This window comes from Papio anubis, chromosome 6, assembly GCF_008728515.1.
Source record: "Papio anubis isolate 15944 chromosome 6, Panubis1.0, whole genome shotgun sequence".
Classification (NCBI taxonomy): Eukaryota; Metazoa; Chordata; class Mammalia; order Primates; family Cercopithecidae; genus Papio; species Papio anubis.
The window spans coordinates 166,174,561-166,198,234 of record NC_044981.1 but is presented as its reverse complement, the minus strand read 5'-3'; the positions used below and the strand labels follow the sequence as shown (position 1 = coordinate 166,198,234).

Below are 23,674 nucleotides of genomic sequence, written 5' to 3'. Positions count from 1 at the left end.
TGCAGGCCAGGCGCGGTGGCTCAAGCCTGTAATCCCAGCACTTTGGGAGGCCGAGACGGGCGGATCACGAGGTCAGGAGATCGAGACCATCCTGGCTAACATGGTGAAACCCCGTCTCTACTAAAAAATACAAAAAAACTAGCTGGGCGAGGTGTTGGGCGCCTGTAGTCCCAGCTACTCGAGAGGCTGAGGCAGGAGAATGGCATAAACCCAGGAGGCAGAACTTGCAGAGAGCTGAGATCCTGCCACTGCACTCCAGACTGGGCGACAGAGCCAGACTCCGTCTCAAAAAAAAAAAAAAAAAAAAAAAAAAAAGATGCCTGCAGTGTTGTATGTTTATTGCAGCACGATTCACAATCCCAAAGTTGTGGAATCAAACTAAGTGTCTGTCAACAGAGGAATGGATAAAGAGCGTGTGATACAGACCACACGGCGGAACACTACTCAGCCATAACAAGAATGAAATCCGGTCTTACGCAGCTCCAGTGGTTGGAACTGGAGGCCACTGTCTTACACCACTCAGAAACAGAAGGTTAAATCCCATGTTCTCACTTACAGGTGGGGTAAATATTGTGCACACGTGGGCTCGGTGGCATAAAAGACACTGGAGACTCGGAGGGTGAGAGGGTGGGAGGGAGGTGAGGGATGAGACATTAAGGGGCACCGTGTACACTGTTCGGGTGATGGCAACACTGAAGCCCAGGCTTCCCCACTACACAATGTGTCTGTTGACAAAAAGAGCCAAACTCTGTAAAATATTCGAAGACATTTATTCTGAGCCAAATATGAGTGAGCATGGCCTGTGACACAGCCCCCAGGAGGTCCTGAGAACGTGTGCCAAGGTGGTCGGGGCGCAGCTTGGTTTTATACATTTTAGGGAGGCAGGAGACATCAATCAAATACATTTCAGAAATACATGAGTTTAGTCCAGAAAGGGGGAACAACTCAAAGCTGGTGGGTGTAGGGGGTGCTTCCAGGCTCTAGGTAAATGCAAACATTTTCTGGTTGACAATTGGTTGAGTTTCTCTGAAGACCTGGGTTCAGTAGAAAAGAAATGTTCAGGTTAAGATACAAGATTGTGGAGACCAATATTCTTTTGAAGTCTCATAGTGGCTGCCCTTAGAGACAATAGGTGACAAATGTTTCCTATTCAGACCTTTAAAAGGTGCTAGACTCTTAATCTCTTTAGGATTGGGAGGGCCTGGAAGAAAGCAATCTAGCTATGTGAACAGAGATTCTTCCCAGATGCACATTTTCCCCCACAAAGGACAGCTTTGCAGGGCCGTTTCAAGATATGGCAAAGAAACATGTTTTAGGGTAAAATATTTGGATCTTCTTCCTTGTCTCATAGTATTATGTCAGAGTCAGGTTGGAAAGTCAGTCATCATGATATATAGGGTTAAGTAAAACCCATCTGGTGAGAATTGATGGTTTGTAGAGCATGACTCCCCAGATTTGGGCAAGATAAAAAAAATCAGAGTGGGCTGGGCAGGGTGGCTCACACCTGCAATCCCAGCACTTTGGGAGGCCGAGGCGGATGGATCATGAGGTCAGGAGTTCGAGATCGGCCTGACCAACATAGTGAACCCTGTCTCTACTAAAAATACAGAAATCAGCCAGGCGTGGTGGTGTGCACCTGTAATCCCAGCTACTTGGGAAGCTGAGGCAGGAGAATCACTTGAACCTGGGAGGCGGAGGTTGCAGTGAGCTGAGATCACGCCATTGCATCCAGCCTGGGTGACAGAGCCAGACTCTGTCTCTAAAATAAAAAAAAAAAAAAGGAGAGGAAAACTTTAACAAGCATTTGAAGGAGGAGGATGTGCTTTCTGTAAATAGTAGGAGATAATTCATAGAAAGCATCTGTAGGTACTGTCATACACTTACTCATTGGAGCATCAGATGGCTTTTTATTTTCCTACATTCTTGACTCAAAAAAACCTTTAAAACTATTATTACTAAATAAACTTTAGACTGGTAAGTGCTGTTTCGGTATTTCCGGTAAACCACTAGACACGGCAGCGGGAAAGTCATCCCGGCCTGACGGCATCGTTGTTCTGGAGCCACTGAGAGGGTGTGAACCCCACACTTCATCCTGCTCTTGGGCAAGTGTTTCCAAACCCGCTGCTCCACTGTGTCAGGGACAAGAAAACTTCAGTGAGCTAACCGAGACCATCCTTATTTATGTATTAATATTCCATTGGTCTCATTAGATGTTAAAAGTCAAAATGAGTTTCATTTTTGTGGAAATTCTATGAATTGGCTCTACAGCCTGTGTGTTCAGCCTTCAGTTGTCGACAGGCTCTGGGCCCCCTGCTTGTAGGGTCTCTTGCTAACTCTAGGCTGAACCATCAGGGCCTCTAAAGTCAGTCCCCCCGGGAAGGAAGGACAAGGAAGCAGGCGTGGACTTGCGGTGGTCTCTGCTCAGGCAGATCTCCTCCCTGAGGCCTGCGGCAGTCAGGAGTTGCGTCTGAATGAGAACCCCATGCTCACCCTCCGTAAGGACGGTCCCTGCCCCGTTACCTGGTGACAGGTCCCCTCGGTGGATGGGCCGGGCCCTGAGGGTGAAGTCTGCTACCGTTGGCCGCCCAGCCAGGATGTGGGACGGCTGCTCTTGTACTCCCCGTGCTCTGACTCAGTGGAACTCGTGTTCCTGGCCTCATGCCATCTACCTGGGGCTGCATGGACACACGTCTCGAATTTTTCATCCCATGGGGTTGCATGGCCGTGGCTCACGTGTGTCGTGGGTCCGGCATCCGTCACAGGCCACAGCCAGGGCTCTGTAGTTGACGGTCGGCTGAGCTCTCTTCTTGGTGGTTGTCAGACTCTCATGGGAAAGTTAGTTAATTAAATTGGTTACTTTATCCTTTTTATTTCTAATCAAATTAGTGAAGTTTTCTTTAGTTATTAGAGAACTTGGCAGGTCACCTGGCTCCCTGGAAATGGTTGGTGGCCGTTTTCGATTTAGGTCCTGTATGTCCCTGGCTGGGCTGAGGGGGATGGGGGATGGCACCAGGGCACAGCCCAGCCTCCCTCTGGCTCCCTAAGGAGTTCCGAGTGGACCCGAACGTTTCATTCGCTAAGTCCCTCGAGCTTGAGAGAGGTGCGTGAGGGGCTGCACTGTGGTGAGCTTCGAATCTCCTTTTGCACATCTGGAAGGTTCTTGTGGGTGTTCTTTGTCCTCAGATCCACCGCGCACCTGACGCCACACACCTGACACTGCACACCTGACGCCGCACACCTGACGCCACACACCTGACACTGCACACCTGACGCCACACACCTGATGCCGCACACCTGATGCTGCACACCTGATGCCACACACCTGATGCAACACACCTGATGCCGCACACCTGATGCCGCACGCCTGATGCCACACGCCTGATGCCTCACACCTGAGGCCACATGCTGCACGTGGTGTCTCCAGGGCCCCTTGTCCGTGATCCTCTGTGTCTGGTGCTCACCACACCTTGTGGGTGGCTGCCTGTTTGCTGTTTTTGCTGTTTGTGTTTACTTTCTTTTTGCTCAGGCTGTGGCACTCATAGGCTCATTTACGATGACCTAGAGAAGCATGCCCTCAGCCAGTGTGAGGAAACCCAGGCCGAGGTTGGCACTGAGTGGCCATTGGGAGGAGTTTTCAATGTGCTGAATCCCACGATTGGGGCCTCACACGTGTGTGTGTATCAAAACACCACGCTGTACCCCCAAAATATGTGCAGTTATTATGGGTCAATTAAATACAAAATAAGTAAATGACCAGTTTTTCTTCTAAGTGGTTCAGAATAATTCATCCCAGATGTGGGTTGTTGATCCTCCCCCAGCATGGTTCTCTCTGGCACCCCGGCTGGACCCTCGCTGTCTCTGCATGTGAGTGGGTGTGCAGGCTGTGACTTCTGCACGGAGCCTGGGGGCCCTGTGAGTGGTGCTGTCACTGGCTGAGGGCCACAGCCGAGCCACTGGGGTAACTGCCCAACGGTTCACCTTGTCTGCTGCCTAGATAGAGCCAGTTGATCAAGACAGGGGAATTGCAATAGAGAAAGGGTAATTCACACAGAGCCGGCTGTATGGGACGTGGAGTTTTATTAGTACTCCAATCAGTCTCCCCAAGAATCTGGGGATGGGAGTTTTTAAGGATAATTTGGTGGGTGGGTGGGGTCAGTGAATCACGAGTTCTGATTGGTCAGGTCAGAGGTGAGATCATCAGGAGTCGAAGCTGTCCTCTTGTGCTGAGTCAGTTCCTGGGTGGGGGCTGCAGGACCAGCTGAACCAGTTTCTTGATGGGGTGGGGTACCAGCTGATCCCTTCAGTGCAGGGTCTGCAAAGTATCTGAAGCACTGATCTTAGCTTTTACAATAGTGATGTTATCCCCAGGAGCAATTTTGGGTGGTGGGGGGTGGGGCGGGGATGGTCAGAATCTTGTAGCCTCCGGCTACGTTACTCCTAAACCATAATTCCTAATCTGAGCTAATCTGTAGGTCTTACAAAGGCAGTCTAGTCCCCAGGCAAGAAGGGGCTTTGTTTTGGGAAAGGGTTGTTACCATCTTTGTTTCAAAGTTGAACTATAAACTAAGTTTCTCCTAAGTTAGTTTGGCCTCAGCCCAGGAATGAAAAGGACAGCTTGGAGGTTAGAAGCAAGATAGAGTTGGTTAGGCTAGGTTTCTTTCACTGTCTCAGTTGTAATTTTGCAATGGCTGTTTCACTGGGACATTTCTCCCGTGTCAAAACCCTGCAGTGCTCTCTTGAGGAGGGACATGGTAACTTCTTTAAAAAATTTCCTGTTTTTATAGCTCTGGTAAAAATAATGAATAATAGATTTTATGTTAAACTTTATTTTCAGTCATTTCTTCATCTCTTTTTGGAGATTGTTTTATTCATATTGTTTTCCAAGTGGTTCTCTTTTTTCTATAAACATTCAGTGAAATGGCCACGAAGAGTAAAGTGTTAACAGTCTGGCTTTGGGCTGAACTCTTAATTCAATACCTGTTCCTAATAACAGTTAAATATATCACGGCTCATTTCCTCCCACCTTGAATTTGGTTTGTATGTGCGTGTGTGTGAGCCCCAAACATCTGAGGCAGGTCTCAATTAATTTAGAAAGTTTATTTTGCGCAGGTTGAGAATGGGCACCCTGATGACATGTGCCTGAGGTGGTCGGAGCCCAGTTTGGTTTTACACATTCTAGGGAGACATGAGACATAAATCAACATACATGAGATGAACATCGGTTCGTCTGGAAAGGTGGGACAACTCGAAGCAAAGGCAGGAAGACACAAATCAGGGAGGGGACCTCCAGGTCCTGGGCAGATAAGGGACAAATGGTTGCCTTCTATTGCGTTTCTGATGAGCTTCTGCAAAGGAGACAATCAGATATGCATTTCTCTCAGTGAGCAGAGGGGTGACTTTGAATAGGATGGGAGGCAGGTTGGCCCTAAGCAGTTGCCAGCTTGACTTTTCCCTTTAGCTTATGATGTGGGGGCCTGGAGATTTATCTTCCTTTCATGATGTGTATGTATGTTCATGTATATGTTCCTGTGTGTGAATGCCTGTGTGTGTGCATATGTATATATGTGAATACGTGTGTGTGTATATGCGTGAATGCATGTGTGGGTATGTATATGTATACATGCATGTGTGTATGTATATGTGTGTATGTGTGTGTATGTATATGTGTGAATATGTGTGTATGTATATGCGTGAATGCATGTGTGTGCATATGTATATGCATGAATGTGTGTGGGTATATGCGTGCATGCATGTGTATGTATATGTATGTGCATGTGTATGTGTATGCATGAATGTGGGTATGTATATGCGTGCGTGCATGTGTGCATGTGTATATGTGTGAATGCACGTGTGTGCATATGTATATGCATGCGTGCATGTGTGCATGTGTATATGGGTGAATGCATGTGTGCAGATGTATATGCATGAATGCATGTGTGAGTATATGCAGGCGTCCATGTGTGCATATGTATATGCATTAATGCGTGTGTGGTATGTATATGCATGCATGCATGTGTGCGTATGTATATGTGTGAATGCGTCTGTGGGTATTTATATGTGTGCGTCCGTGTGTGTGTATGCGTGATGCACATGTGTGCATATGTATATGCATTAATGCGTGTGTGGTATGTATATGCATGCCTGCATGTGTGCGTATGTATATGTGTGAATGCGTCTGTGGGTATTTATATGTGTGCGTCCGTGTGTATATGTATATGCGAGCATGCATGGGTGTACGTATGTATATCTGTGCATGAATGTGTATGCATATGTATATGTGCTTTTAATTATAGTATTCATTAAAGTGCTATTAATTAGTACATTTAAAATATCTATTAGCTGCTACTGTGCGCTCGGCAGTGTCCCATGAATGAAGAGTTAGATGAATGAAGAGAGGGCAGGTCCTTGTGCTGGAGGAATGTATTTTCTTACAAAGGAACATGTGTATTACACAAGGTCGGGTACTCTGTGCTGACCAGGTAACTGGAGCAGCAGGTTCATGACACAGGGAAGGGCGCCAGGTCTATGTCTGGAGGAGCAGAGTGCAGGAGGTGGGCTGTGTAGTGAAACCGGTGGAGCGGTGGACCTCGAGGCTCTTGTTAACTCAAAATATCTAAGGTTTCAGTCAGTTCAGAAAGTTTATTTCACCAAGGATAAGGATGCACCCAGGACATAGCATCAGGAGGTCCTGACGATGGTGGTCGGGGCACTGCTTGGTTTTATACATTTTAGGGAGACATGAGACATCAATCAATATGTGTAACATGTACCTTGGTTCAGTCAGGTAAAGTGGGATTTGAGGCCAGGGCTTCCAGGTCATGAGTAGATAAGAGGCAAAAGGTTACATTATTTTGAGTCCCTGATCAGCCTTCCACTGAATACACAATTTAGTCTGGCTCAGTGAATCATCATTTTTACATAAACAATAGGGGAGGGGAAGCAATCAGATCTGCATTTGTCTCAGGGAAGCCTCAGAGGGATGTCTGAGTTCTGTCTGTCCTTTACCCACAAGGAGTTTCCTGGTGGGCAAATTGTGAGGGAGGTCTGTAGCTTCTTATCTTTGTAGCTATCTTATTTAGGAATAGAATGGGAGGCAGGTTTCCCTGAGGCAGTTCCCAGCTTGACTTTTCCCTTGGCTTAGTGATTTCAGGGTCCCAAGATTCATTTTCTTGTCCCATTCCTGATGGACATCTGGACAAACTGGCTGCCTGAGACAGCATCCCTGCAGGTAAACTGTGTCCTAAAAGGGTGAGGACTAAGCTCTGATTAAGGGGTCTGGGGAGTCATGCTCTACAAACCATCAATTCTCATCAGATGGGTTTTATTTAACCCTATATATCATGACTGACTTTCCAACCTGACTCTGGCATAACAAGACAAGGAAGAAAATCAAAATATTTTACTCCAAAACGTGTCTTTGCCATATCTTGAAATGGCCCTGCAAATCTGTGCTTTGTGGGGGAAAACGTGCATCTAGGAAGAATCTCTGTTCACATAGCTAGACCGCTTTCTTCCAGGCCCTCCCAATCCTAAAGAGATTAAGAGTCTAGCACCTTTTAAAGGTCTGAATAGGAAACATTTGCCACTTATTGTCTCTAAGGGCAGCCACTATGAGATTCAAAAGAACCTTGGTCTCCACAATCTTGTATCTTAACCCAAATATTTCCTTTCTATTGAACCCAGGTCTTAAGACAAACTCAACCAATTGTCAACCAGAAAATGTTTACTTTTGCCTAGAGCCTGGAAGCCCCCACTTTGAGTTTTCCTGCCTTTCCCAGGTGGGAAACCAATGTATTTCTGAAATGTGTTTGATTAATGTCTCATGGCTCCCTAAAATGTATGAAACCAAGCTGCGCCCGACCACCTTGGCCACATGTTCTGAGGATCTCCTGGGGGCTGTGTCATGGGCCATGGTCACTCGTACTTGGCCCAGAATAAATTTCTTTCAATATTTTACACAGTTTTACTCTTTCTGTGGAGGCACATAGGATATTTCATTCCAAGTGCTGTGGTGAAGACTTTTTACAAATTGGCCTTGTGAAGAACCATTGTTGTGTAGATTCGCCTCGCTTTGTTCCTGGAATGACATAGTGTCCGTCTAATTTCCCAATTCAAGGAGAGTTCCTCTCTTTTAAAATCTTAGCTTTTTAAGAGGTTTAGTGTCTTTGCTTTAGGAAACTGCTTAAAATGTCTACATTTTGTCACAGCTTGAGCAGTGACTATACAGTAGCCTGAATCTTCTCAAATCTATGTGGTCTTTCAGTAAGGATTGTAATATTTTGTGAATCATTGTGGTGTACTCTTGGATGAGAGGTGTTATATTAAGAAAAATAGTTCTGAGGTTTTTTATGGGAAAATTAGAGGTTTTACTTCCTGAAAATAACTATCTGAATGGTATCTGATGGAATGAAAGGGAAAGAGTATAAGGTTACAGAGGTTTACACTATGTTTTAATAGCTTTTTTAAAAAAACTTGTCTTACATTTTTGTTCAGTTGCACAATGTACATCAAACTAACCACAGCCATGTGGGGGCTGCCACTCACGAACTGTCATCCTGCAAGTCCAAATACAGGAGAAGCAGAAATTATGATTGGCCCAAATGCTGTATTTCCACTAAAATATAAAATAGGGCATTTCTAATTTCTTCTAAGCTTAGTAACCAGCTCAGCCATATTAGTCATACATCAATAATGGGTTTTTTATTTTTTTGCAGTCATCCTAGTGCACTACCATTAAAATGATCTGAGAAATTACTCCTATAGTTCTCTTAATCCTGCTGGACAAAAGGAATTTTAAATTCATTTTAGTATTGTATGAAGAGTGCCAAATACATCAAAAAGTGATGGTCATATTTTCCTGTTTTATGTGTTATATTATTAAATGGCTCATTTAAAAAATGAAAATACATACGTGTTTTATGATTTATTGATATCCTTAAAGTCATAGCAGGTGTAGATACTTTATATATTTTTAAAACTTGACAGGATACTTACTCTTTGCCTGCCTCTGAATAAAACATGTACTATTTTGTGATGTAAATACATAATACTAGACAGCTAATTTGAATTTAAAAACAATGTGTTCAAGTTTGAACAGCTTTTTTAATGAAATAATTTTATTACACATGATTCTAGATTTCAGGAATAGTCGCTTACATTATTTTGCTTCATTAGTTTTAGATCTTGCTGTATTTTTTCAAAAGACATGAAATGATTATTGATACAGAGAAAACCCTACCACATCCCTCCCTTTTCTTCTTCTCTGATAACCACTACTGAATTTCGTATGGGTCTTTCCCTAGTACCCATTCGAAAGCAATGACACAGGAGTTAAGAAGAAATTACTTAGGCAGATAATGAGGTTACAGGAATCCTCCCTAAGGGTTTCCTGTTAATGAAAGCAGCCCCAAATCATTTTCTTTTCTTTTTTTTTTTTTTTTTTGAGACGGGGTTTCACTGTGTTACCCAGGATGGTCTCGATCTCCGGACCTCGTGATCCGCCCGTCTCGGCCTCCCAAAGTGCTAGGATTACAGGCTTGAGCCACCGCGCCCGGCCATTCTAACAGAGAACAGGCTGTAAAACCGAGCTGCAGACATAGACAAACAAGCTAGAAGCTTGTACAGGCGAATGCCGGCAGTTGTGCCAATAGGAAAAGGCTACGTGGGAATAGACATGTTGAAAATGGTGGCTCCATCTTCTCTTTTCTGCCAGCCACGTGTACAGTAAGGAGCAGGCAAGATGGCGCTGGCCAAGCAGAAAGTCCATTTGCCTAATAAGATTAGGGTGGGGCGGCTGGGCGCAGTGGCTCATGCCTGTAATCCCAGCACTTTGGGACGCCGAGGTGGGCGGATCACCTGAGGTCAGGAGTTTGAGACCAGCCTGGCCAACATGGTGAAACCCGGTTTTTACCAAAAATACAAAAATTAGCCTGGCGTGGTGGCATGCCCCTGTAATCCCAGCTATTTGGGAGGCTGAGGCAGGAGAGTTGCTTGAACTGGGGAGGAGAAGGTTGCAGTGAGCTTAGATCATGCCATTGCGCTCCAGCCATGAACAACAAGAGTGAAACTCCATCTCAAAAAAAGGATTAGGGTGGGACAACCAGCCTTCCCTGCCTACCATGTAAAAGTCACACTTGATGGAACCAATCTGTGGGCCCTCCATATATCAGCCACCGCCTCCTCAAGCCTGCCTGTAAAATCTGGCACAGTCCACCACAGGCTGGCTTTTCCCTTTGGGACACCTCTCTCTCTTTTTTTTATTTGGCCTATGAAACCTTTACTCCTAAACTTGCTGCTGGTTTGTGTCTGTGTCTTTAATCTTGGTGCTAGGCAACAAACCCTGGGTATTGATCCCAGACAAGGACGCTGCTTCAGCAGTGTTGTGCATTGTTAAGCCTAGTGCTAGCCTCTACTAGCTTCTTACACGTGGTCTCCCTGTTGCTTGATTTTTCATGCTGACATTGCACTTTACCAGCTTGGGCATGCACTATTTTTATTATCTTGGCACTAAATACTTTCTTCATGTTTATTATGATGTTTTCCAACCCAAGCTTTTGATGGATGCTTTTAGATTTCCACGAGTTAATTTTTGGTCATCCTTTTTGTTATTGGTTTCTAATTTTACAGCATTGTGTTCAGAGCATGAACTCTCCATATATAGTATGGATTTTCTTGGTATCTTTGAGATTTTTTATCTATCGAGAAGCTGGACTCTATGGTTTGTTTTTAATATTACATAGGTGTGTGAGAAAAATGTGGTTTTGCTGACGATTTGGTACGTTTGCCCAGATATTCATTGACTCACCCTTGTTAATTGTGTTTAAATTGTTCGGGTCTTCCTATTTTCTTGTTGCTTGATTTTTTTAATTACTGAGAGATGTGTTAAAATCTATAATTATGGTTGTAATCTTGTCAGTTTCTTCTTTTTTTTTGAGACGGAGTCTTGCTCTGTCACCAGGCTGGAGTACAGTGGCATGGTTGTAGCTCACTGCAACCTCCGCCTCCTGGGTTCAAGCGATTCTCCTGCCTCAGCCTCCTGAGTAGCTGGGATTACAGGCGCACACCACCACACCTGGCTAATTTTTGTACTTTTAGTAGAGACAGACAGAGTTTCACCACATTGGCCAGGATGGTCTCCATCTCTTGACCTCGTGATCTGCCCACCTCGGCCTCCCAAAGTGTTGAGATTACACCATGCCACCATGCCCAGCTACTTTCTTCTTGTGATTCTGTTGACTTTTGCTTTGTGTATTAGAAGGGCATGTTATTAGGGATATTTAAGTTCATCCTTCTTATATTTTCATGTGCAGTTATTTCTTTTATCATTTTCTTGGAGAAACTGTTTCTAATGAGGCTTTCTTTACCTTTTATCTTTTTTTTTTGTTTTTATTTTTTTTGTTTGTTTTTTGTTTTTTCTAGTGCTTATATCATCTTGCCTCCTTAGAGTTCTCATGTGCTGGTTGAGCCCCACCTTTCACTTTCAACTTTTTTTTTTTTTAATTAAGTTTTCGGAATTTTTCTTAAAATGCAGCCTAAGTTCCTTATAGATGCTGGATATTAGATCTTTATTAGATGCATAGTTTGCACATATTTTCTCCCATTCTGTAGGTTGTCTGTTTACTCTGTTGATACTTTATTTTGCTGTGCAGAAGCTCTAAAGTTTAAATAGATCCCACTTGTCAATTTTTGCTTTTGTTGCAATTGCTTTTCGTGTCTTTGTCATGAAATCTTTGCCAGTTGCTGTGTCTAGGATGGTATTGCCTAGGTTGTCTTCCAGGGTTTTTATAGTTTTGGGTTTTACATTTAAGTCTGTAATCCATCTTGAGTTGATTTTTGTATATGGTGTGAGGAAGGGGTCCAGTTTCAACCTTCTGCACGTGTAGCCAGTTATCCCAGCACCATTTATTGAACAGGGAGCCCTTTCCCCATTGCTTGTTTTTGTCGGCTTTGTTGAATATCAGATGGTCATAAGTATGTGGCTTTATCATCAATACTGTGCTATTTTGAGCTAAATGATGAGAACTCATGAACACAAAGAAGGGAACAACAGACAATGGGGTCTACTTGAGGGTGGAGGATGGGAGGAGGGAGAGGAGCAGAAAACATAGCTGTTGGTACCAGGCTAAGTATCTGGGTGATGACATAATCTGTACAACAAACCCCTGTGCCACAACTTTACCTAATAACAAACTTGCACATGTACCCCTGAACCTGAAATAAAAGTGAAATAATAACAATAATGATAATAATGAAATCCAGCCTAATATTATCTCTCTTTTCCTTGTTGAGTTTAGTCTGTTTGCGATTATGATTATTCATATATTTGGTATCATTTTGTGCTTCCTCTTCCACATTTTTTATTTCTTTGCTTTCTACTAATCCTGAATTTTCTTTGGTTCTTTATTTCTTCTTCCTCACCCTCTATTGGATTGAACACATTTTTTAAAAGTTTACCTTTTCTCTTGAAAGGTTTGGTCATTACGTATTGTTTCTATTCTGTTCAGTTTTTTACTTTTTTTTTTTGACACGGAGTCTCACTGTGTTGCCCAGGCTGGAGTGCGGTGGCGCTGTCTTGGCTCACTGCAAGCTCCGCCTCCCAAGAGAATGGTTCACGCCATTCTCTTGCCTCAGCCTCCCAAGTCGCTGGGACTACAGGCACCTGCCACCATGCCCGGCTAATTTTTTTTGTATTTTCAGTAGAGACGGGGTTTCACTGTGTTAGCCAGGATGGTCTCGATCTCCTGACCTCGTGATCAGCCCGCCTCGGCCTCCCAAAGTACTGGGATTACAGGTGTGAGCCACAGAGCCTGGCCCAGTTTTTTACTCTTTAGCCTATGTATACTAGCAACTGCTGTCAGGTGTTTTCAGTGCCATTATCTTCTCTGTCTTTTCGTTAAACTAAGCCTACATTTTCTTCTTTTTATGCTCAAAGTACCTCATGTAACACCAGCATTCAGTAGATGATCTGTAAATATCTGTTGAATGCCTGCTCAATTATTAGTGTGAATTATTATTTTAAAATACGTATTACAGCTTTGTTTCTTTTCTTTTCTTTTTTTTTTTTCTTGAGATGGAGTCTCACTCTGTCTCCCAGGCTGGAGTGCAGTGATGCAATCTTGCCTCACTGTAACTTTCACCTCCCAAGTTGAAGGGATTTCCCCGCCTCAGTCTCCCAAGTAGCTGGGATTACAGGCACACACCACCATGCCTGGCTAAACTTTTGTATTTTTATAGAGACGGATTTCACCATGTTGACCAGGCTAGTCTCAAATTTTCCTGACCTCAGATGATCTGCCTGCCTTGGCCTCCCAAAGTGCTGGGATTACAGGTGTGAGCCACTGCACCTGGCCTTGAATTATTATTAGTTTGTTATTACTGAACTTAGTAAGCCTTTATTTTCTGTTTGCAAATGAAGGATGACTTGTAGGCACATCTATCCTTCATGAAATTTGTCTTAATATTTTTAATATTCTTGACCTAGAAGGAGGATGGAAATCATTGTTTATCACAATGTGTTTAGGTGATGTTTTGTGCCAAATGGTTCTGTAGATGGAGTTGAGTTCAGTTCCACTTAGTGAGAATTGCTTCTGATAGCAGCACAGGGAAAGAGGAGCGAGTCAGAGTCAGGGCTGGGACTCGACACCCTGTGGGAGCTCACCCACATCGTCATCGCAGGAGCCTGCTCAGTGTAGTTTAGCGGTTGATAATTGGCAGATAAAAAACTCACCTTAACTTTAAGTGCTTTGTTGAGGGGCGTCTTTCAGATGATTTATTGAATATGGCTTATGGTCTATACTCTAAACATGAATTTTGATGTGTTACTATCTTGGTCTTTTGATCTTTGACCATTTTGTACTTCTGTAACTCTCAGTGGCATTACACATAAAGAGAACCCACATCAATAATTCTCTAGGTCAAAATATACCTTCATTAACTACTTTATTTAGAAGTTTTTGGAGTCCAATTCTGAAATTGTTACAAATAAGAAAAAAACTTTGTGTTAATATCTTACTTGAGAATCAGCTATTATGAGATGTCATTAGCATAATGCTTATTAACTCAACCTTTGAAAGTGCATCTTGATTTCCCCCTTACAATTATAGGGTTCATCATTTACAACCCAACAGCCTCAGGCTTATAACCTCTTCCTGACCACGGCCATTGGCGATGGAATGAGACTGTGGGACCTGAGAACCCTGAGGTAAGGCTGTCCTGCGCCCTGCACTGCGGGGGTGGGGAGCTCAAGAGATGTAAGCTCAATCTGATTTCTTTTCCAAATGTGATGAGGTTGTGGTTAATCTGTGTACACTGATTATTCTAAGACTGATTTATGCACAGAAAAGGTAGCTCTTACTTTGGAAGGGTGAAGCACTAGGTGCTGTTCTCTCTGCTATATGTGGCTTAGGAGAGTAATACCAGGCCCTTCCTGTGGGTCAGCGATGTTGAGGGAGACATTGGAATCTCCTAAACCACAGTTACCATATGGTGTGATTACTGCTCTCTGTCCCAAGTGTGTTCCCATCTCCTTTGTGTGCCACCCACGAGGCGCCGAGCACCCCCGTAACGCAGGGCCAGCGGTGCCTGACTCTCCTTTTCCTACCTCCTCAGGTCACAGGTGGGAGGGCATTTCCTTAGATATACTATCGTTAAGTAAATTACTTCTCATTTCACGTCATGTATATTTTAGGTGCTTTGGTAGACTTTGAAAATGCATTTTATAAAAGTTAGAAAGCACCTTAGTTTTATCAGCAAAATATTTACAAATCTTTTAGGATAGGAATTCTTGATATAACTATATTTGTTGTTTATTTTTGAATGCAATAGTAAAACTTATAGGCAGGTTTGTTGACTATTATTATTTCAAATTCGTGATGAGAATTTGTATGAGCAATCGTGTTGCACATGAGGACGTCTTAACCAATGACTGACCTTATCACATTGCTGGTGGCATAAGATTATGATTGAGCTGAAAAATTCTTTTTGTTTAGTATTTGCTTGATTACTTTTTATCATGATTTTAGAGTGCATTCCTTCTACTTATAAAAAAAATTAACTATAAAGCAGTCTCAGGCAGGTCCTGCAGGAGCTGTCCTGAAGAAGACATTGCTTTTTTGAGCGGAGTCACCAGCTCTGAGGCTGGGTGCAGTGGACCAGCTCACTGGCCTGCCTCGGGTTCCACTTTGCCGCCATTCTCGGCCTCAGCCTCCCCGAGGTAGCTGGGACTACAGGCAGCACCTCGCCCGGCTAGTTTTTGTATTTCTTAATAGAGGCGGGGTTTCACCATGTTAGCCAGGATGGTCTCGATCTCCGACCTGCATTGATCCGCCCACGTCTCAGCGCCTCCCAAAGTGCTGGGATTACAGGCTTGGGCACGCTGACCTGCTTTTTAAATTTTTAGACAGAGTCTCACTCTGTCGCAGGCTGGTACGTGTTGTGGTCTCCCGCTCACAGCAACGCCCTTTGGCACTACCTACCCCGAGCTCAAGGAATTGTCTTGCCTAAGCCTCCAGAGCTGCTGGGTTTACAGGCAGAAATGCCACCATGCCCAGCTCATTTTTTGTTTGTTTGATTTTTTTGAGATGGAGTCTTGCTCTGTCACCCAGGTTGGAGTGCAGTGGCATAATCTCAGCTCACTGCAACCTCTGCCTCCCGGGTTCAAGCCATTCTCATGCCTCAGCCTCCCAAGTAGCTGGGACTATAGGCATACACCATCACACCCAGCTAATTTTTGTATTTTTAGTAGAGACGGGTTTTCACCATTGTTGGCTAGGTTGGTCTTGAACTCCTGACCTCGAGTGATCCACCTGCCTCAGCCTCCCAAATTGCTGGGATTACAGGTGTGAGCCACTGCACCTGGCCAAAACATTGTTATCACAGGGAGATGACAGCTCCATGCCTGTCACTGCCCCTGAAGACCTTCCAGTGGGACAAGATGTGGAGGGGAAGACAGTGATGTTGATGATCCTGACTCCATGCAGGCCTAGGCTAATGTGTGTGTTTATGTCTTAGTTTTTAACAAAAACGTTTAAAAAGTAAAAAAAGTTCAAAATAGAAAAAAGCATGTCGAATAAGAATATAAAGAAATAAAATATTTTTGTACAGCTGTACAATGCATTTGTGTTTTAAGCTAAGTGATACTAGCTTTGGGAGGCAGAGGTAGGCGGATCACCTGAGGTCAGGAGTTTGAGACCAGCCTGGGCAACATGATGAAACCCCTCTCTACTAAAAATATAATAATTATCCAGGTGTGGTGGTGTGCACCTGTAATCCCATCTACCCGGGAGGATGAGTCAGTAGAATCACTGGAACCTGGGAGGCAGAGGTTGCAGTGAGCCAAAATTGCATCACTGCACTCCAGCCTGGCTGACAGAGTGAGACTCTGTCTCCAAAAAAAAAAAAAAAAAAAAAAACAGTTTATAAAGTAAAAAAGTTACAGTAAACTAATGTTAATTTATTACTGAGGAAATAAAAATATTTGAAAATAAATTTGGTGTAGCCTAAGTGTCCAGTGTTTATAACATCTATAGCAGTTATGGTCATGCCCTTGACCTTCACATTTACTCACCTCTTGCTCAGTGACTTGCTCGGAGCAACTTCCAGTCCTGCAAGCTCCATTCATGGCAAGGACCCTATACAGGTGCACCCTTTTTAATCTTTTATGTTATTTAATTTTTTTTATCTCAATAGCTTTTGGGGTACAAGTGGCTTTTGGTTACATGAATGAATTGTATAGTAGTGAAGTCTAAGGTTTTAGTGCACCTGCCACCTGAGTCTATACATTGTACCTAATATGTCATTTTTTTATTCCTCTCCCACCTCCCACCCTCCCCCTTATGAGTCTCCAAAGTCAATCATACCACTCTGTATGCCTTTGTGTACTCATACTTAGCTCTCATGTATAAGTAAGAACATAAGGTATTAGGTTTTTCATTTCTGAGTTACTTCACTTAAAATAATGACCTCCAGCTCCATCCAAGCTGCTGTAAAAGACATTCTTTTGTTCTTTTTTATGGCTGAGTAGTAGTATTTTATGGTGTCTATATACCACTTTTTCTTTTTTCACTCATTGGTTGATATGGTTTGGCTGTGTCCCCACCCAAATCTCATCTAGAATTGTACTCCCGTAATTCCCACGTATTGTGGGAGGGACCCAGTGGGAGATAATTAAATCATGGGGGCAGTTTCCCCCATACTGTTCTGGTGGTAGTGAATAAGTCTCATGAGATCTGATGGTTTTATCAGGGGTTTCTGCTTTTGTGTCTTCCTCATTCTCTCTTTGCCTGCTGCCATCCATGTAAGACGGGATTTGCCCCTCCTTGCCTTCCACCATGATTGTGAGGCTTCCCCAGCCACATGGAACTGTAGTCCAGTTAAACCTCTTTCTTTTGTAAATTGCCCAGTCTCGGGTATGTCTTTATCAGCAGCACAAAAACAGACTAATACAGTAAATCGGTACCAGTAGAGTGTGGTGCTGCTGAGAAGATACCCAAAAATGTGGAAGCGACTTTGGAACTGGGTAACAGGCAGAAGCTGGAACAGTTTGGAGGGCTCAGAGGACAGGGAAATGTGGGAAAGTTTGGAAGTTCTTAGAGACTTGTTGAATGGCTTTGCCCAAAATACTGATAGCGATATGGACAATAAGGTCCAGGCTGAGGTGGTCTCAGATAGAGATGAAGGACTTGTTAGGAACTGGAGCAAAGGTGACTTTTGTTATGTTTTAGGAAAGAGACTGATGGCATTTTGCCCCTGCCCTAGAGATTTGTGGAACTTTGAACTTGAGAGAGATGTTTTAGGTTATCTAGTGGAAGAAATTTCTAAGCAGCAAAATGTTTAAGAGGTGACTCGGTGCTGTTAAAGGCATTCAGTTTTAAAAGGGAAACGGCATAAAAGTTTGAAAAATTTGCAGCCTGACAATGCAATAGAAAAGAGAAATCCCATTTTCTGAGGAGAAATTCAAGCTGGCTACAGAAATTTGCATACGTAATGAGGAGCCAAATGTTAATCCCCAAGACAATGGGAAAATGTCCCCAGGACATGCCAGAGGTCCTCACGGCAGCCCCTCCCATCACAGACCCAGAGGTCTGAGAGGAAAAAGTGGTTTCATGGGTCTGGCCCAGGATCCCTGAGCTGTGTGCAGCCTAGGGACTTGGTGCCCTGTGTCCCAGCCGCTCCAGCCATGGCTGAAAGGGGCCAGCGTAGAGCTCATGCCATGCATCGGGGATGCAAGCCCCAATCCTTGGCAGCTTCCATGTCGTGCTGAGCCTGCAGATACACAGAAGTCAAGAATTGAGGTTTGGGAACCTCTGCCTAGATTTCAGAAGATGTGTGGAAACGCCTGGATGCCCAGGCAGATGTTTTCTGCAGGGGTGGGGCTCCCTTGGAGAACCTCTGCTAGGCCCGTGCAAAGGGGAAATGTGGGGTCAGAGCCCCCACACAGAGTCCCTACTGGGGCACTGCCGAGTGGAGCTGTGAGAAGAGGGCTGCCGTCCTCCAAACCCCAGAATGATAGATCCACCGACAGCTCGCACCATGAGTATGGAAAGGCTGCAGACACTCAACACCAGCCTGTGAAAGCAGCTTGGATGGAGGTTATACTTCACAAAGCCACAGGGACAAAGCCGCCCACAATCATGGAACCCAGCTCTTACATCAGTGTGGCCTGGATGTGAGACTTGGTGTCAAAGGAGATAATTTTGGAGCTTTAAGATTTGACTGCCCCACTGGATTTCAGACTTGCATGGGGCCTCTAGCCCCTTCGTTTTGGCCAGTTTCTCCTTTTTGGAACAGCTGTATTTACCCAATACCTGTACCCCCATTGTATCTAGAAAGTAACTAGCTTTTGGTTTTCCAGGCTCATAGACAGAAGGGACTTGGCTTGTCTCAGATGAGACTTTGGACTGTGCACTTTTGGGTTAATGCTGACATGAGTTAAGACTTTGGGGGACTGTTGGGAGGGCGTGGTTGGTTTTGAAATGTGAGGACATGAGATTTGGAGGGCCATGGGTGGAATGATATGGTTTGGCTGTGTCCCCACCCAAATCTCATCTTGAATTGAACTCCCATAACTCCCATGTGTTGTGGGAGGGACCTGGTTGGAAATAACTGAATCATGTGGGCAGTTTCCCCCATACTGTTCTTGTGGTAGTGAATAAGTCTCATGAGATCTGACGGTTTTATCAGGGGTTTCTTCCTCATTCTGTCTTTGCTTGCTGCCATTCATGTAAGATGGGGTTGCCCCTCCTTGCCTTCCGCCATGATGGTGAGGCTTTCCCAGGCACGTGGAACTGTAAGTCCAATTAAACCTCTTTTTTTTTTGTAAATTGCCCAGTCTAGGGTATGTCTTTATCAGCAGCGTGAAAATGGACTAATACATTGGTCGATGGGCACTTAGGTTGGTTCCATATCTTTGCAATTGTGAATTGTACTGCAATAAACATACACACACAGTGTCTTTGGGATATTATGACTTATTTTCCTTTGGGTAGATACCCAGTAGTGAGATTGCTGGATTGTATGCCAGATCTGCTTTTAGTGCTTTAAGAAATCTATTTTTAGTTCCACGGAAAACAGTATGGAGATTTCATTTTTCTTTTATACCATATTTTTACTGTGCCTTTTCTTTGTTTAGATACACAAAGAATTACCATTGTGTTACAGTTGCTTAGTACAGTTGTATGCTATACATGTGTGTAGCCTAGCAGCAATAGGCTACACCACACAGCGTAGGTGCGTAGTAGTCTACATCATCTAGGTACGTGTAAGTATGCTCTGTGACATTCACACAGGGACAAAATTGCCTAACAACATATTTCCCAGAATGTATCCCTGGCATTAAGTGATGCATGACTGTGTAGTTAACTCCTGGCATCTTCTTAGTACTCAGCAAACAGCTAGCAATATCCGTTTTCTAGTTATTATTGCTTATTTATATATTTTTTTATTTGTATATATTTAGGAGGTGCAAGTGTAATTTTGTTACATGGTCAGATTTATAGTAGTGAAGTCAGGGTTTTTAAGGTATCCATCACCCAAATAATGTGCATTCTACCCATTAAATAATTTTTCTTCCTCCATCCCCTTCCCACCCTCTACCCTTCTGAGTCTCCAGTGTCTGTGGTTTCATACTGTATGTCCATGTATACACATTATTTATCTCCCACACGTAAGTGGGAACACGTGGTATTTGTCGTTCTGATTCTGAGCTGTTTCACTTAAGATCATGCCCTCTGCTTCCATCCATGTGCTGCAAAAGACGTGATTTCATTTTTTCATGGCTGAATAATATTACATTATATGTGTGTGTGTGTATACACATGCAAATATACTCCATTTTCTTTATTCAGTCATCTGTTAATGGGCACTTAGATTTATGCCTTATCTTTGGTATTGTAAATAGTGTTGCAATAAACATATGAGTGCATGTGTCTTTTTGAAATAATGATTTCTTTTTCTTTGGGTAGATACCCAGTAGTGGAGTTTCTGAAATGAATGGTAGTTATATTTTTAGTCCTTTGAGAGATCTTCACATTGCTTTGCATAGAGGTTGTACTAATTTACATTCCCATCCGCAGTGTATAAACTTTCCCTTTTCTCTGCATCCTTGCCAGCATCTGTTACTTTTTGTCTTTTTAGTAATAACCATTCTGACTGGTGTAAGATGAAATCTCATTGTGGTTTTAATTTGAATTTCTCTGATGATTAGTGATGTTGAACATTTTTCATGTGCTTGCTGGCCATTTGTATATCCTCTTTTAAAACGCTTTTATACTGTTGGTGGGAATGTACATTAGTTCAACCATTGTGGAAGACAATGTGGCATTTCCTCAAAGACCTAGAACCAGAAATATGATGTGACCCAGCATTCCCATTACTGGGTATATACCCAAAGGAATATAAATCATTCTATTGTAAAGATACATGCATGCATATGTTCATTGAGCACTATTCACAATAGCAAACACATGGAATCAACCCAGATGCCCATCAATGATAGACAGGATAAAGAAAATGTGGTACATATACACAATGGAATACTAGGCAGCCATGAAAAGGAATAAGATCATGTTTTTTTGCAGGGACATGGACGGAGCTGGAAGCCATTATTCTCAGCAAACTAACACAGGAACATAAAACCAAACACTGCATGTTCTCACTTATAAGTGGGAGCTGAACAATGAGAACACATGGACACAGGGAGGGGAATAGCACACACTGGGGCCTGTCAGGGGGGTGTGGAGAGGAAGAGCATCAGGATAAATACCTAATGCTTGTGAGGCTTAATATGTAGGTGATGGGTTGATCTGTGCAGCAAACCACCATAGCACATGTTTACCTGTGTAACAAACCTGCACATCCTGCACATGTATCCCGGAACTTTAAATAAAGTAAAAATATCTATTCATGTCCTTTGCCCACTTTTTAATGGAATTATTTGTGGTATTTTTTGTTGAGTCGTTTGAGTTCCTTGTAAATTTTGGATATTAGTCCCCTGTAAAATGCAGTTTTCAAGTTTTCCCCCATTCTGCAGGTTTTCCATGAACTCTGTTGGTTATTTATTTTTCTGTGCAGACTATTTTTGTTTAATTAAGTCATATTTGTCTATTTTTGTTTTTGTTGCCTCTGGTTTTGAGTTCTTAGTCATGAATTCTTTGCCTAGACTGACGTCTGGAAGGGTTTTTTTCTAGATTTTCTTTTAGTATTTTCATAGTTTCAGGTTTTACACTTAAGTCTTTAATCCACCTTGAGTTTATTTTTGTATATGGGGTCCAATTTCATTCTTTTGCCTATAGCTATCCAGTTTTTCAGCGCTATTTATTAAAAAGGGTGTCCTTTCCCCATTGTTGATTTTGTCCATTTTCAAAGATCAGTTGACTATAAATACGTAGTTTTATTTCTGAGTTCTGGATTCTGTTCCATTGGTTTATATGCCTATTTTTATACCAGTACCATGTTGTTTTGGTTACTATAACCTTGTAGTATAATTTGAAGTCAGGGAATGTGATGCCTTCAGCTTTGTTCTTTTTATTTAGGATTACTTTGGCCATTTGGGCTCTTTTTTGGTTCCTTATGAAGTTTAGGGTTTTTTTGTTTTTTTTTTAAATATATATAATGTTGTGAAAAACAACATTGGTATTTTGAAAGGCATTGCATTGTATCTATAGATTGCTTTGGGCAGTATGGTAATTTTAATCATATTAATTCTTCTGATCCATGAGCATAGGGCATTTTTCTCTTTGTTTGTGTTATCTGTAGTTTCTTTCATTGATGTTTTATTGTTTTCCCTATAGAGATCTTTTACCTCCTTGGTTAATTATATTCCTAGGTATTTCATTGTTTTTGTAGCTATTGTAAATAGGACTGATGTCTGGTTCTCAGCTAAATCATTATTGATGTATAGAAATGCTACTGATTTTTACACATTGATTTCGTATCCTGAAATTTTACTGAATTTATTTATCAAATCTAAGAGTGTTTTCGGTGGAGTCTTTAGGTTTTTCTAGATATAAGATTATACTGTCAGTCAACAGGGATAATTTGATGTCCTCTTTACCAATTTGGATGCTTCTTTTAAAAAAAAAAAAAGCAACTTTTTAACTTTTTTTTTTTTTTTTTTTTGCCTAATGGCTCTGGCTAGGACTTCTAGGACTATATTGAATAGAAATGGTGACAGTGGGCATCCTTGTCTTGTTCCAGTTCTTAGAGGACAGACTTTCAACTTTCCCCTATTCAGTATGACCTTGGCTATTGGATTGTTATATATGGCCCTTATTATTTTTATGTATATTCCTTCAATGCTTAGTTTTCATTGAGGATTTTTATCATGAAGAGATGCTGAATTTTATCAAGTGCTTTTTTTTGCATTTATTGAAATGATCCTATGTTTTTTGTCCATGATTCCGTTTATGTGATATATCACATTTATTTATTTTTGTATGCTGAACCATCCTTGCATCCTGGTATAAAACCCACTTGGTCATGGTGTATTATCTTCTTGATGTGCTATTGGATTCTGTTTGGTAATATTTTGTTGAAAATTGTTTTTATGTTCATCGGGGATCTTGGACTATAGTTTTATTTCTTTGTTTTGTCCTTGTCTGGTTTTGGTGTCCGAGTGATATTGGCCTCATAGAATGAATTAGGGAGAATTCCCTTCTTCTTGACATTTTGGAACAGTTTCAGGATTGATATTGTTTCTTCTTTATATGTTTGGTGGAATTTGCCTGTGAATTCATCTGGTCCTGGGCTTTTCTTTGTTGGGAAACTTTTTTTTTTTTTTTTTTCCCTGATTCAGTCTTTCTACTCATTATTGGTCTGATCAGGTGTTCTATTTCTTCCTGCTTCAACTTTGGGAAGTTGTGTATTTCCAGGAACTTATCCATTTTCTCTAGGTTTTCTATTTTGTGAGTGTGTAGTTTTTCATAATAGTCTCTGATGATATTTTGCATTCCTGTGGTATTGGTTGTAATGTCTGTTTTTCATTTCTAATTTTGTTTATTTAGATTTCATCTTTTCTTGGTTAGTCTACAAGTGGTTTATCAATTTTGTTTATCTTCTCAAATAACTGACTTTTCATTTTGTTGATCTTTTAAATTGTTTTGTTGGTCTCTATTTCATTGAGTTCTGCTCTGATCTTTTAAATTTCTTGCTAACTTTGGATTTGGTTTGGTCATGCTTT

General features: G+C 42.4%; 1 protein-coding gene across 14 annotated transcripts in view; it reads left to right on the top strand.

Moving 5' to 3' along the window:
- The window catches only part of WDR27 (WD repeat domain 27), a 240,763-nt gene that overhangs the window by 71,696 nt on the left and 145,393 nt on the right, over positions 1 to 23,674 (top strand). For all 14 annotated transcript variants that reach the window (XM_009206433.4, XM_031667588.1, XM_017958482.3 and 11 more), the window contains one exon: positions 14,103 to 14,200. In XM_009206433.4, coding sequence (XP_009204697.2) covers positions 14,103 to 14,200 — 98 coding nt within the window. The remainder of the gene's footprint in view (positions 1 to 14,102; positions 14,201 to 23,674) is intronic.